The 16768-nt window shown below is 42.8% G+C and overlaps 1 protein-coding gene across 3 annotated transcripts in view; it reads right to left on the bottom strand.

The window, feature by feature from the left end:
• Positions 1–16768, bottom strand: part of LOC135710935 (fasciclin-3-like) — a 285834-nt gene that overhangs the window by 50769 nt on the left and 218297 nt on the right. For all 3 annotated transcript variants that reach the window (XM_065233657.1, XM_065233658.1, XM_065233659.1), the window contains exon 7: positions 6182–6443. In XM_065233657.1, coding sequence (XP_065089729.1) covers positions 6182–6443 — 262 coding nt within the window. The remainder of the gene's footprint in view (positions 1–6181; positions 6444–16768) is intronic.

A 16768-nucleotide genomic window follows, 5' to 3' on the forward strand; every position in this document is an offset into this window, starting at 1 on the left:
CTTTAGACAGCCCTGAATTTTCAGTATTTTTTTTTAAGAACCCGCAACTTTACTGAAATTTAATTATTGCCTTGAAGTTTCGACAATTTTCCTTAAGTATTATAACCATCATAAACGGTCTCTTATTTTCCCTGAACTTTTCAGTTGTTACCTGAAGTTCTCTTAATTTGCGAAATAATCCGGCAATTTGTTTGATATACATTCATCATTCCCTGACGCTTTTGAATTCTTTGATTTTCGCGCAGCTTATTTAAGATTTCTACAATTTCCTTGGAATTATTTGAACTGCCCTTTGATTCTATAATCTGTCTTGATGTTCTCGAAGCTTTCCTAAAACTTTTAATTCTATTGAAGATCTCGGTTCTGCTGCTCGAAAATAAATGGAAAAACCTTGGAAAGTCAGATAATTTTATTTAGAAAAATGAATAGACACCTTGTAGATAGAGAAAAACGATTAAAAGCCTAAATCAAAGAATGATCAATCTAGAAATAAATCCACGCTAAAAAAGTTGAAAATAGTAACTGATTACAAGAAATAGTGACTTTAGTGACTTGGCCTTAAAAAAAAGTGACTGGCTTGAAAAAAGTGACTAAGTCACTAAAAAGTGACTCGCTACCAGCCCTGGTACAGGATATAAGGCTGAATTTAAATGGATTGGACAACAATTGTTAAGCATCCAATTTTTACCTGGGTAGCTTCAATAGTAAAACTTTATAATCCAATTAAATGTACCAAAAGAATTCCAGACTTTTGGGTATGTTTAAAGATCTGCAAGGGAGAGTATAATGACAGTTTTATTAGCATACAGGGTGCGTGACGAATTTTTGCAGTAAATTTCAAATAGTAATTTCTCATGCTTGTGCATCATGATTTAGATATATTTGGCAGCACTGGATAGCTTATACTGTTAGGTGTAAGATTTAAACAAACAATGTTGAGTAAACGTAAAGATGTCGAAACAAGAGAGCAATCTGTTAGCCGTTGTCGCTTTGTTGCGCGCCGGAGTATGCATGAAAGAAATAATTCGGTCGGTAAATGTGTCTGAAAGAACAGTGTATAATATTAAAAAAGGCTTGGGAAAATGATAAGACAGAGCATCTTCTCATACTGCTAATAAAGCAAAAAAATGGCTTACGGAAAATATTTCGTAAATTTGGGAGGAAGAAATTTGGCCCCCAAGCAGTCCCGATATCAATCCGTTGGATTATTTTGTATAGGGCGTCATCCAACGGGATACCAATAGAACCCCTCACACCACACTTAAGTCGCTAAAAGCTAAAATCAAGGCAGTGATGACATCTATGGATCGAAACATTTTAAAACGTGCATACTGCAGTTTCCGGAAGCGTCTAACTACTAAATTTACTTACAACTTCCATATGTTGCGAAAGAAAATAAATCGCACAAAATTCATTGCTAGAATAACTAACCGAATTGAACCGAATAAAATATCAGAAACATTTTGGAACCTTCACAAGTCTAAAGAACTTCAGGAAAATGGTTTTCAGAACAGTTCCACTTTTTTTAGAAAAATTTAGAGAACTATCAGAACAGATCAATTGATTTCTTTAAAATAGCTGCAACTTTAAAGGAGTTCTGCGAAATCTTTTATAAAATAAAAAAAAATCGGGAAGATCAGAGAACTAACTTCCACGAAAATTTTGATGGCAGTTCAACAGTTCCAAAATCTTCAAGCAATTCCAGAGACCTTCAAAATAAGATTTGAGATTTCTGTTAGTTTAATTATAAGAAGGGAAGTTCTAAGTACTTTGAAGATGATCAGAGAGCTATAAAACAGCCTCATTAACATCAGGAAAACACCAGAAGCTTTAAAGGAAATCCGCGGAATTATGGGATATTCTGAAGGAATGTTCCGCAAGCTTTAGAGTCATTGCGAGTGTTCAGGGATATTTAATGGATGTCAGGAAAATCTGTTGAATCATATAAACATGTATTGAACTTCAGAGAATGTTGTACTAAGATCCCATAGAAATCTCTTTCTTCCGGATTTTTTTTCCATCTTATCCTCGAAGCTTCTTTCGATTGATCTGTAAGTCCTCTGACTTCTAAATTCGGACCTTCTTTAGTGCTTAAAAAAAAAAAAGAAAAATCCTGGATTGCATGCGACTTTTTAAAAAGTGTAAACGTTATTAAATATAATTAATTACAGGTAAATACTGATTTGTTAAAACATTTCAATCTCATAAGCAATCTGGCAACGCTGAAAGAAACAACGGTTGAATGACTTGAAGAAGATGTGAAAAGAGCAATATGTATGTAAAGCACAAGATAAGCGAAAGTTCATCGCTCCGAAAAAAAACAGTACGTTTTGATTTTTTCTAAAAATATTGGAAAAAGGTATCAAATATCGTAAAATTCCAGTGTTCACTCGGCTGTCGACAAAAGCAGACCACTCTCGATGTGTGCTACGCGATCGTCTGTTTTCTCGGCAGCAACCATTGTGTAGTCCTCCTCATTGTTCTTCATCAGCAGTTCTTTCGGTCGATGCGTCGTCGACTTTGGAAAGCAACCGTTTCGTGATGAGTGTGTGAGTGCTGACCACGTTTTGCGTCCATTGCTGCAATGGACGCGCTCTGACCCTCGTTGGCGTAACTGCCAGTCAATGAAACTACTAGAAGCGGCTCCAGTTCTGATGGAGAAGGCTTTTTGGATAGTGGAAGATAAAGTATTTATTGTGTTGTACCTTTTGACTATAGTTTTAAGATGTATTGTATAGTGACCAAGAATCCTCGGCTCTGTAAAGTTAATTCGGTTGAGCCTTACCAAATAAATTAATAAACAAAAAAAAAATCGTAAAATTCGCATATTTTCTAATTTTTCAATGAAAATTCACGTGCAAAACCATTTTTTATAAGTCATTAGGCATAAAATTGGACTAATTTGGAATTTTTTTCATGATGAGATAGAAAAAAAAAAATACTTTTACATATTATTTTTGACAAAAGTCCAAGGAAGAAACTGATATTTTTTTCCAATATTTTTAGAAAATGTCAGGAATCATATGAAGAAATATTCCAGGTCCTCTACGGAACTGCTTTAAATTAGTATGTTTATTGATAGTAGAAATGATTTTTTTGGTTTTTCAAAGGCAGTCGATCCCTAATAAATAAACGAATTGAAAGAAGAAAAAACACTGTTCAGGTAATGTTAATGACTCATCTGAAAAGAGAGCTCCTGAACTACTGCAAACTATCTTCTTCCATAGTTACTGTGTAAGTTTTACATGTAATGCTAGATGTTTCGATTCCTCGGGCAATTCGTGCAGTGCGTAAAAGACACATTTTTTATACGAGATTTTTTGGAAAAAAATACACTCCGGTCCACCTTTGTCAATGGAGAAAACACTTTGTTGACTTCTGAAAAATGTATGGTTCGTTTATGTTTCAGTCATACATTGATCGTTATTTCTCATAGAACATAGAAGCTCTCATAAAAAATTGACACAATTTGTTTGGGATACGGTCATAAGTCTTCGAAATACATTTCGGAAAAAAATACAATTGGAAACAAACAGTTCAGACAACATAGTTGAAGATGCTAATTTCAAATAACATTTCTTTTTTCCAGTTTGGATGGGAGATACCCCTCACCATCCCTCTCCAACTGGGGAGTTTGGTAAAGAGAGATGGTCAACCTGATTCGTACTTTCCTCAAAGTTGTCCTTGCTCGCTTTCTACTCTCTATATACAATTTTTGACACTGCCGTACTCAAACGGAACTATCAATTCGACACTTTCATCTCCACATGTATCGTTTAAAAATTACCTCTTTAGTCTGTTATTTGAAAATAGCATTAGTAAATCAGAAGTAATACAAACAAATAGTTAAATATCAGACAAGCTGAACGCTTTTGAAACTTTACTCATTCTATACTATCGCCATTATGTGAACAGTTAGTAACATACATTCATTGGATTAGGTGCAATATGTTAATTTCACTTGCTTTAGTGTACGAATTACATTAGGTGATTTTTTTTCCTGTAAACTACAAATTGATTGGAGTGTCGAAAAATGCTACTCTAATTTCTTAAAATTCCAAAGTAGACGACTTTCAGTGAGATTCATGTGAATCTGAGTATGCTCTCCATTATTTGAAGTGCATTGAAAATTGCTCTCCATGTCTCCATTTTATCAAGAATCCTATTTTCTGGGTACATTTCAAATGCACTACACAAAAGATTACAGATGTTTGTTTTTATCTTACTAGTCAAAAGCTCACCAGAACAACCTCTTTAAAAGCCTAGTGATAATACTGGACTCATGTCCAATCGCAATGAGTCGGAACGGGTTCCTAAAAAGGGTGTACTAAATCGCTGAACGATCACATCGTGGTTAAAATCGGAATCCAATTACAGTTTTTGGTGCACAAGATAAAATGAAATGAATCGCAGTGAATCGTGAATCGGTACAAACCTGTGTAGTTTTTGGTGTGTATCTGTAGAAGCTGTAGTTTTACGATTGATTAACCGGTGTTGGGTAGCGCAAAAATTCTATTCTCGATTATGTTAGGAAGGCCTCCGGCATTTCACGCTGCAGATGATTCCCCGTACAGGTCTGCACACTTAGTTTGCTAGTTATACATAAGTTGGGTTAGCGTTTGGTTAATTGGATTCCCATTGAGAGTGCCGCGAACGCCGCCAGTGCAACTAGGAATCGAAATCATGTTTTCCCTCCATTCGATTGAACGGGGAGTGCAAGACCCAAAAGTCGTTATACTGAACGCGCGCGCACACTCACACTCACCCATTCATTCTCTCATGTTCTCAGAAAATCGAGCACTTATTCGCTTCTAATGGGTTCAATCGGTTTTGCTATTTTTGCCTTCAGTTGCAAACTCTACCGCTAAGCTGGAGCAGTGCACTTTTAGCCAATTAGTTAGTTGCATTCAGTAGGAGGGGGGGGGGGGACTTTTCCTTGTGGGTTGAAAATTAAACTGATAAGGATACTCTGGGAATGGGGTTTCCCAACCGGTACTTAAATCATTTTTATTGAACACGTAGTCACTTTCTCGCAATGACAATGAGCTGTTTGTTTACTTCTTATCCTAACGATACTGATGAGTAATTCTGAAGGATTATGCCTTACTCCTAACGCAACGTTCGCGTGAATGTGTCAATACTTATATGCTATTATTTGAAGAATGAAGGATGATAGAGAGCATTTTTTGCTTTGGAATTGAATAAGCTTCCAGAGAGGAGATCAGCAGAAGCGCTTTTCTCTAATCGATATCAATAATTTACCGCTCGCTCCTCTCTTTATAAGTGCCAGGGGTTAAATTGGAGCAATTATTTCGGGAAATGCTAATCGAATCATTTTTCACAATCTGATCGAGATGAAGAAATCAAGTAGGAAGGCGGGAGAAATGAGCTCAATTTACAACAAGCGTAATGATGGCGATGATTAAAAAAGGCAATCTTAGTCAAGTCGATTGATGGGCTGAAGCTTAAAAACTAAGGGCGTAGAACAAATCTCGTGTCAGTTTTTAATTCCTAATATCATTGATTGATTGTAACATTTACATGATGAAGAACTTCAAGCGTGTTTGTACACAAATATCTAGTTAAATTCCGTTTAATCATTCATCACACATCTAATGTATAAGGCGTTTGATTTGAGCTTTTCCGATTAAACAAAAAAAATCTTAAACTGGACGGAAATGGTTAGTCTATTCGCGCGCGCGCTCTCTTCGCTACACACATACACATTGATTGTTAATGGCATGATTACGCATATAAGCTGACTGAAAAAGAGCAGAGCGGGAAAAAAAGAGAAGAGAGAAGAAAAAACCGAAAGTCAGTTCTGGTTGAATTATTTCGATGACTTTTGTATGGAAAAGCGTTAGAAAACGAACGAAAAAATATGGTCGAATTTGCGCAACCAAAAGGGTTAATGGAAATGAACGAGTAAATCTCAGTATGGCAGCGGAAGTATAGACAGAGCCGAAAACATGTACGAAACGATTTAATAAATTTAGATTTAGAGTTTGGAGAATTAGTTGCCAATTCCAGGGAAATCGGAGGGGAATTTTGATTCAGTGTGGAAGTACTTCACCGATTTTAGATGTTCTCATGGAGACGCATGGTGTTTTGCGGTTTTCCCGCAAGGGGGAAACAAAATAGTATGTACAGAGAATGCCGAAAGATCCAAATTGTCACTCACCTCGGAAGCACCATCTGCCGGTGGCCCGGGCCATAATGATCAGCGCAATGGCCACCAGTACGATGAGGGCAGCGAGCACGATGCCGATGATTCCGCCCACTCCGACGCCACCGGATTCGTCCACCTCGGCGTGATTGGCGCTGAGCAGAACGATATAGTCCTGGGAGCCAATCTGATTCGAAGCACGCAGGTGGTACTGTCGATGGAGATCCTCCAGCGTGAGGCCAGCGATTGTGAGCGTTACGTTGTAGGCACCGGTTTCCTGGAAATAAATAAAAAAAAAGGAATCAATAATCAGAATTGGGCGTTTGAAATCTAGAAACGCGAATAGGTAATGTAATTTTCAGAAATAGCGAAGACGTCATTGTGGTATATTATGTTCTATGTGGAACAATAATGATAGAAACTTGATAAAGGGTGATACGGTCAAAATTTGGTCAATATCAACTTGACGTATTTCTTTCAATTTTGCATTTAAAAAACCTGAACACCCCTCATTTTGAAGGTGTGTGTGTGTAGAATGTTGCTTCTATTTTGATTTTGGAATTCACTCTTCAGTTGTCAAAATGCCGTCCAAGCAAGAAGAGCAGCGTATCAAAATGTTGCTCGCGCATCGCGAAAATCCGAGCTACTCACACGCAAAGTTGGCAAAATCGCTAAAAGTTGCCAAATCAACCGTTACAAATGTAATTAAAGTGTTTGGGGAACGTTTGTCGACAGCCAGGAAGTCTGGATCGGGGGGAAATCGAAAACCGGAAGCCGCTGAGACGACAAAGAGAGTTGCCGGTAGTTTCAAGCGAAACCCTAACCTCTCTCTCCGAGATGCCGCAAATAAGCTGGGTGTATCGAGCCGGACTATCGACTTACAAGAAGGTAGTGACTCCAAATCGCGATGATAAACAAAATACGACGGCCAAAGCGCGATCCCGGAGGCTGTACACGACGATGCTGACGAAGTTTGACTGCGTGGTAATGGACGACGAAACCTACGTCAAAGCCGACTACAAGCAGCTTCCGGGACAGGAGTTTTATACGGCAAAAGGAAGGGGAAAGGTAGCAGATGTTTTCAAGCACATGAAACTGTCAAAGTTCACAAAGAAATATCTGGTTTGGCAAGCCATCTGTACCTGTGGCTTGAAAAGCAGCATTTTCATAGCTTCCGGGACTGTCAACCAAGAAATTTACGTGAAAGAGTGTTTGAATAAACGTCTGCTGCCTTTCCTGAAGAAACACGGTTGTTCCGTACTGTTTTGGCCGGATTTGGCATCTTGCCATTACGGTAAAAAGGCCATGGAGTGGTACGCCGCCAACAACGTGCAGGTGGTTCCCAAGGACAAGAACCCTCCCAACACGCCAGAGCTCCGCCCAATTGAGAAATACTGGGCTATTGTCAAGTGGAACCTAAAGAAGACCAAAAAAACTGCTAAGGGCGAGCAGCAGTTCAAGGCAAACTGGCTTTCTGCGGCGAAGAAGGTGGACAAGGTGGCTGTACAAAATCTGATGGCAGGGGTCAAGCGTAAGGCCCGGAAATTCGGATTTGGAAAAGCGGAAGCCTAACTGAATATTTTTCCTGAATTTTATACTAATTGAACTTGAAAAAGAAATTTAATTTGATTTTTTAAATAAACGATTTCACCGATTTACACGCGTTTTCCCTTGACCAAATTTTGACCGTATCACCCTTTAGTTAACTCGAGTAATGAAACGCTAAATTTTAGTAAAATCTAGTTGGCGTGAAATATGATAGAGGTGATAGAAGAGACGCAGTTATCAGCCAATTAAGAAATGATAGTTCCAGCTAGAGAGGGTCTAATATGAGTGTACCCCATTAGGCATAAATACGTTAGGCATACGGACGTTAGGCATACGGACGATAGGCATAAAATACCTTGCTGCTGTGCAACTCTAGAAACCTGTTTCGAGCATGGTAAACAATGCTTAAATTGGGCTAAGTGTTGAATAAACAATGATACAAGTCAAACAAGCACAGTTTGGAATCCATTATTTCTCATATCATAAGTGACGTAGCTACATATATACTTAGATCCAAGATTAGTAGCGATAGCGGTTAAGTAATCTGGCAATGAAAACTCAGCATATTTTTGAACTATATCTTGAAATCAATCGTATCTAGAAAAAAAATCACACATTTGTGGTAGTATATTCTTACACACATATTGCAATTGTCAAAAAAGAAAAGGTTTTCCTCAAAGAACATCTCATGAAATGAAGAATGGTGAATTCTGTGGTTTTTCATTCAATAACAAAAAAACATACCTGCTGCTTCCAGGATTTTCTGCCATTCTTTTCGATACAATGATTCTGTTTTTGTCGTCATCAGAATGAAAACTAGCGGAACCGTCTGCTGATGTGAGGGAGCGATACTTCCATGAACAGTGACGAGTTGCCGAAACAAACAAGGAACTGTGGAAAATGTACCATCTGTCACCCAATACTTTGCCTGTCCAAGACATCGCAAGTATTCTTGAGTTCCAAAAATTAAGGCTCTTTCATTTATTGTCACCGAAGTCAGCAATCAATAGACGGTCCCCATTATCATCCTTCTGGAATTCATCGGGTAGATTATGCCTAACGTCCTTTATGCCCAACGTCCTTTATGCCCAACATCCATTATGCCTATCGTACATTATGCCTAACGTCCGTATGCCTAACGTCCGTATGCCTATCGACCGTATGCCTAACATCGTGTACCCGTCTAGTATAAGAGAGGAGCGGACTGGCTGGTTTTGAGCCAAACGACCTGTCAAAGCCAGAGCCAATCGAGCAGCGCCTATCTTAATTACATTGGCAGTGTTGCTAGAATTCACCTAGGCATAGGTTGCCAAGGCAGTTTGTTTTGAATCCGCTCCTTTCTTAAACAAGACCCTCTCTAGTTTCAGCAATGAACCACTACAAGGCCGTTAAGGCGTTGCTGAGCAGAAAACCATGGAGTATTTCTCACACGATATTGAGGCGAACAATCCGCGCAAGGTGGTCTTGTGCGGCCTTCCCGAAATGGAAACAGTCACACTGTCGGATGAATTGAATCAACATGGAATCAAGCCGATCCAAATATTCAAGATGAATCGTCATGACGCTTCACGTAAGTACCGTGACCAGCTGTATCTGGTCCACCTGGAAAGTTTTTCAACATGCTTGAAGGACCTCCAGAGCATTTGGGCCATTTTCCACATCGTGGTGATTTGATAACAGTACAATTCAGTCCACCATGATGTCATCCAATGCGCGAACTGCATGCTGTTCGCGCAGGGAACGAGAAACTGCCACACGGCTTTCAGCTGCAACAATTGTGGCAAGCAACACGCACCTAGTGCCTGCGAAATATTGGAGGAAGCAGATCCCAAATGTCAATTGTGGTACCGCACATCGGGCAACCAGCAAGAAATACCCGAAGCGAGCGGAATTCATTGTTATCCGCAATAAAGGCCATTGTCACCGATGTCACGTCACGGTGAAGTGACAACTTATTACTCACGGTGAAGTGATTCCCATTTGATTTACACGGCAATCACTTCACCGTGAGTGACAAGTGGTAACTTCACTTCCTTTTCACCGTGAAGTGACCCTCGTAATATTTAAGGCCCAAAGTCACTACGAAGAAACAACCTGGCCGCAGCAGAGTGCTGGAAAATAACGGACAGAACTTTCATGCCATCCTGTAACGGCCGCAAATTCCGGTGCTTCCGCCAATTCCACTCAAAACCCAATTTGCTGTTGCTGCATCGATCCCGCCAATAGCTGAGATGGATAACACTCCAGTAAACTCAATTCTTCGGCAACCGCTGCATCCCGAAGAACCTCTCCACCTCCGGGGATATCGTGGCAGAACTTAGCTGCTCCCCTTCACCAGCGGTCAAGAATGCTGACACTTTGCTTACATCGGCAGAACTTGTTACACTCGTGACAGAAGTCATCATGATCCAGAGCACCTGCAGGATCCGAACAGAACAGATTCATGCTGCAGTATCCTTCATTAATAAGTATGGACCGTGAAGCCATCAAAATTGCCAATCGGAACGCTTGTTCGCTCAGGAACAAGAGCATCGAGTTCGTTGAATTCCTCAACGAACGAAACATCGATATCGCCATCATCCCCGAAACGCACCTGAATCCCGAGATTACCGTCTTCATTCCCGATTTTCGGCTTGTGAGGCTGGACCGAACCAGCTCCGGGGGAGGAGGACTGGTCATCGCTCTAAGGAGGAACATGAACTGTCGGCTGCTGCCGAGCTTCCAGCTGAATATCATCGAAGCCGTAGGGTTGAAAGTTTCTACTCCTGTTGACCCCATCACCATCATTACTGCCCCAAACAAGTCAACATCAGGTACGGGTTGGCAGCAGACCAGCGGCGAGATATTCCCAACAAACAATTTGAGCCGATTAAAAGCTGAATAAGCCAAGTATTAGCAGAAGAAACTAATTTTGGCATGTATAAGCTCATATTCAGTATTCAATGATTGTGTTGTCAAGCTAACACGACGCACAGTGGAACAAAATCAAAAATAGTGGGACATGGCTATTGGCGACGAAACTAATGAGTGTAGCATTTGATGTCTTTTAAAATGTTTATTAATTTTTGAGTACTTTAGTTGAGTAGTGAACATTTTTGCTTAAAGGGGGTGTACACTAAGATAAAAAAATAACATTTTTATGTCTTGTTGAAATTGATGTGGAAACATTGTAAATGAAGACATTTTAAGAAACTTTGGCGAACTCGTCAATTTTCTATCTCTCAAGTGAACGAAGTTATGGAGTGAAAATGGAGTACAAACGCTAGTACCCCCTTAAAAACCGTTGTTTTTTATCATAACTTTTGACGTAGGGCTACGTCTGTGATTTCTATATAGGGGTACACATTGTGCAAACAGAAAATGGAACATGTAACAAAATTATGAAAGATTTTGAACGTTAATAACTCAGCTGCTCCTGGTCCAATTTCAATAATGTTATCACCATTCGATCAGAAATATTTCTACGCAACTGAAAAATTCAAGACATTATCATTCTTTAAAATGTCACTATTGAAAATTGCAACTGTTCCTATGATAATTAAAATTATCACCGATTGCCTGTGAAAAGCGATTTCCCTAACACAGATTTCAAAATTGAATTCCATCCGGTCTCACCAAACAGCTGTTATTCGATCATCCCGTGGTGAGTGGTGGTGTTCTCCAGCACACAACGAAAGCCTACCCACAAGCAGCCAGCTATCAAGACTGCCCTCAGCCGCTGATCGGATTCAGTTCCAATCACCGTGTGTGGTGGTGTCCGGTCGTCGACATTAGCAGCAGCAGCAGCAGCAGCAGCAGTGCTTTCAGCGCGTGGCATTGAACATTGTTCTGCAGTACACAACGAAAGGCTGCTTGTAAGCAGCGAGCTGCAGCCAACATGAGCATCAATAGAAGGAGAGAAAAGCCGCACCGCTATTGATCGGAATCAGTAGCTCTTCGTGAGTCGCTGTGGGCCATCAATGTCAAGCGCGTCATACTTAAAAGTATAAACAGAGAGAAAGTGAGTTGATGAGTCGATAGGTAAGGTCCAGGTGTGGGAACTACCTCCCTGACGTCGGTATCATTGGTACTCCGCACGAAAAACAAGATCGACGGAAAACAAATCAAAGGAAAAAAAAAGTTGTAGGCGCTCTGTTTTTTTCCGTCGATCTAGTGTTTCCGTGCTGAGCACCAATGCTACCGACGCCAGGGAGGCAGATTCCACACCCTACCTATCGACCCATCAACTCATGAACCAGGGACCAACGGTTTTACTTCCCTTCCGAAGGAAGGCATGATCAAAAATGTAATGCCTCAGAAAATCCCGGCAGCGCCGACTGAGATTGAACCCAGGCCTGCTGGGATGAGAGGTAATCACGCTTACCAGTACACCACCGGTGCCGCTGTTGTAAGCGCTCTAAATTTGCACAATTTTGCTCACTGTAACAAATAGCTATCTCTTCATGTAAAGAATGTGTATCCGTATTTATAATTTTTCAACACTAACTTTAAAGGGGTGTATCTTGCAGGTCTGCAGGTATTAGCAGGTAAACTCAACGCAATTTCGTTCACCAACTTATACCCTACTGTTGAATACAGAATTCAAGGGGGACCCAAGGGGATGCCTAATGAATTCTCTAATAAAGTAACTCAATGTTTTGTTACGTTTTGCCGTTGTCATGACCATTTCGTCCCACTGTGTGACGTCGGGAAAACTTCATCATCGCTGGTGACCTGAACGCCAAACATCAAGCTTGGGGCAACAGTTGGCGCGATCAAAATGGCACCATCCGGAAGAGAGCGGGACATTTCACCGAAGGATGTTTCGCCGAAGATCGTTTCGCCGAATTAGTCATTTCGCCGAAGAGCTAGCCATTTTCTACGGTTTTGAACTGAGTAAATTTTGAAATCAGTCTGGAAAAAGTAATGAAAAGGTTCAATTTTTTAAACCAGGCAAGCTATTTAAATGTAATGCTTCCTTCTTTTGAACATGAGCAGTTCATTCGAGTTGTACTGATTTAGTTATTTTGTGAATAATCAATATTTTTATTTATAGGAATGATACCTTCCATGACCAGTTCTTCCAGTTCCATTCGGCGAAATGACCCATTCGGCGGAAGTCCTTCGGCGAAATGTTCATCGGCGAAATGTTCTCCAGCGAAACGTCCTTCGGCGACACGTCTTTCGGCTTAACAATGACCTACAGGAAGCGCAGTACAACATCTTGAGTCCAGACACTCCCACCCAGTTGAGTCGGAACGGTGTTCAACAACAAGGGCAACAACATGGCTCAAGCTATCACCTACCAGGAACTCAGCTCGGACCACTATCCGACGGATGCCGAAGTTGGATCCTCGGTGAACCGATTCAAAGCTTCACGGTGCACCTACCATCATGTAAACTGGGATCAATATCAATACTGCGTCGACACAACCATCGACTACGATGTCCAACCGGAGACGTCCGAAGATGTTAACCGGTGCATTCAATCCATCGATGAGGCAATATCCAGGGCCAGGGAACATAACGTGTCAGTATCCAGACAAGTGAACAATACTCTGAACCTTGACAGATCTACCAAAGATCATATAAGACTCTGTAACACCGGGTCGGTAAATGCTGGGTAATGCGCAATACAGATCCCATTGAGATCACTAGCCTCTTCCCAGCAACTCCTATCCCTACCTCCCCATGGTACCGGCCGGGAACTGTGAGCAACCTTAGGGAAGATCGGGTAATCAACCCCGGTGGCAGAGCTCAAATTTATTGACTGCCTAGGCTGAGTGTGAAAACACTGCACTATTCAATCCATTGCTCTGTGCAGACCGTTTGTACCAAACGGTAAAGGACGAGGCAATGAAAGAGCTAACAAAAACATTCAGTCACTCACGAGCAGGTGACGCACACCGCTTGCTTTCGCTCACACAGCATGTAATTGAGTCATTTTTCCATATAAAATGCACGCTCAGTCATTCAAAACATATATTGGGTACCATCGCGGCAGAATAAACGTGTTGACTGAGCTACTGACTGAGTGCTCGGCTGTCAGTGACTCGTTTACCTCTGAATCATTCAGACTCTCACGAGACAGTGAATGATGAAGCAGATGGCAGTTCATATTCATATCAAAATGACTCAATGAACCTGACTGTTTTGCGCACTGCCCGGTGGGAACTTTGGTCATAGGCTGACAGGGAAGGGGGGGGGGGGGTTTGCTTCGGCAAGCCTGAGCGTCTGCTCTCCAGGAGGAGCGGCTCACAACAGCGTTTGTTCCCCATATTAGGGGTGGCTGATCTACGTCCGAGTGCCAGTGAAGGACTCTAAGCACAACTGTGCACCGTGGTCCTCCGGAAAGTTAGGGGGTTGGTGTCAGGCCCTGCGATCCAGCCGTAAAAAAAGCATTGCAACGGAAAATCAGCAACAGAGAAATACGAACCGAGACTTGCGATTGGAAACTCGGCACGTGGAACTGTCGTGGACCACGGATTCGGCATCGTAGCGCTGCAGGAGGTGTGTTGGACAGGATCCATGGTGCGAACGTTTAGAGGTAATCACACCATCTACCAGAGTTGCGGCAACACACGCGAGCTGGGCACAGCTTCCATCGTGATGGGCGAAATGCAGAAGCGCGTGATCGGTTGGTGGCCGATCGACGAAAGAATGTGCAGGTTGAGGATCAAGGGCCGATTCTTCAACTTTACCATAATCAACGTGCACAGCCCTCACTCCGGAAGCACTGATGGTGACAAGGACGCATTTTACGCGCAGCTCGACCGCGAGTACGATCGCTGCCCAAGCCACGACGTCAAGATCTTCAAAGGAGACCTAAACGCTCAGGTAGGCCTGGAGGATGAATTCAGACCGACGATTGGAAAGTTCAGCGCCCACCAGCTGACGAACGGGAACGGCCTACGACTCATCGATTTTGCCACCTCCAAGAACATGACCATACGTAGCACCTTTTTCCAACACAGCCTCCGTTATCGTTACACCTGGAGATCACCACAGCAGACGGAATCGCAAATCGACCACGTTCTGATTGATGGACGGCACTTCTCCGACATTATCGACGTCAGGACCTATCGTGGCGCTAACATCGACTCTGACCACTACCTGGTGGTGGTCAAACTGCACCCAAAACTTTCCGTCATCAACAATGTACGGTACCGACGCCCGCCACGGTACAACCTAGAGCGACTGAAGCACCCGGATGTCGCCTTAGCATACGCGCAGAATCTCGAGGCAGTGTTGCCAGAGGAGGGTGAGCTCGATATGCCCCCTCTAGAGGACTGCTGGAGTACAGTAAAAGCAGCCATCACAGACACAGCCGAAAGCACCATCGGGTACGTGGAAAGAAGTCGACGGAATGAATTGTATAAACAGAAGCGGAAACAGCAGACCTGCATCATTCGGGAGAAAAAACGCCACCAGGAAGAAGCGGAGTGCGAGGAAATGGAACTACTGTGCCGTTCCCAAGAAACACGGAAGTTCTACCAGAAACTCAACGCATCCCGCAACGGCTTCGTGCCGCGAGCCGAAATGTGCAAGGATAAGGACGGGAGCCTCTTGACGGACGGACGTGAGGTGATTGAAAGGTGGAACCACCTAAATGGCGAGGAGAACGTAGGCACGGGAGACCAGCGACATGGAAGAAACGACTACGTCAGTGCAGCAGAGGACGGAACTGACCCAACTCCCACGCTGAGGAAAATTACGAAGCCATTCAGCAGCTCAAAAACAACAAAGCAGCTGGTAAGGATGGTATCGCAGCCGAACTCATCAATCATCATCATGGGCCCAGAAAAGTTGGCCACCTGCCTGCACCGGATGATAGTCAGGATCTGAGAAACAGAACAGCTACCGGAGGAGTGGAAGGAGGGGGAAATCTGCCCCATTCACAAGAAAGGCGACCATTTGAAATGTGAGAACTTCAAAGCGATCACCATTTTGAATGCCGCCTACAAAGTGCTATCCCAGATCATCTTCCGTCGTATGTCACCTAAAATGACCGAGTTCGTGGGAAGTTATCAAGCCGGCTTCATCGACGGCCGATCGACAACGGACCAGATCTTCACCGTAGGGCAAATCCTCCAGAAATGCCGTGAATACCAGGTCCCAACGCATCATTTGTTCATCGACTTTAAGGCGGTATACGACATTATCGACCGCACAGAGCTATGGAAAATCATGAACGAGAACGGCTTTCCTGGGAAGCTGATCAGACTGATCAAAGCAACGATGGACGGTGTGCAAAACTGCGTAAGGGTTTTGGGTGAACTATCCAGTTCATTAGAATCTCGCCGAGGACTGCGACAAGGTGACGAACTCTCAGGCCTACTCATCAATCGCTCTAGAAGGTGTAATGCAACGTGCCGGGCTCAACAGCCGGGGTACGATTTTCACGAAATCCGGTCAATTTGTGTGCTTTGCGGACGACATGGACATCATCGCAAGAACATTTGGAACGGTGGCAGAACTATACACCCGCCTGAAACACGAAGCAGCAAAGGTCGGGCTGGTGGTGAGTGCGTCAAAAATAAAGTACATGCTAGTAGGCGGAGCCGAACATGACAGGTTTCGTCTAGGAAGTAATGATCGATGGTCACGATAGACGCGGATACTTTCGAGGTAGAGGAGGAATTCGTTTACCTTGGATCCTTACTGACGGCTGACAACAATGTGAGTCGTGAAATACGAAGGCGCATCATCAGTGGAAGTCGTGCCTACTACGGGCTCCAGAAGAAACTACGGTCAAAAAAGATTCACCCCCGCACCAAATGTACCATGTACAGAACGCTCATAAGACCGGTGGTCCCCTATGGACACAAGACATGGACTATGCTATCTTTGGCGGTGTGCAGGAGAACAGTGAGTGGCGGCGAAGAATGAACCACGAGCTCGCTGCACTCTACGGTGAACCCAGCATCCAGAAGGTGGCCAAAGCCGGTAGGATGAGGTGGGCAGGACAACAACCCTGCAAAGTTGGTGTTTGCTACTGATCCGGTTGGCACAAGAAAGCGTGCAGCGCAGATAGCACGATGGGCGGACCAGGTAGAGCGTGATCTAGCGAGCACT

Source organism: Ochlerotatus camptorhynchus, unplaced genomic scaffold, assembly GCF_037179485.1.
Source record: "Ochlerotatus camptorhynchus isolate MF236.1 unplaced genomic scaffold, CSIRO-AGI_Acam_v1.1 ptg000406l, whole genome shotgun sequence".
Lineage (NCBI taxonomy): Eukaryota > Metazoa > Arthropoda > Insecta > Diptera > Culicidae > Ochlerotatus > Ochlerotatus camptorhynchus.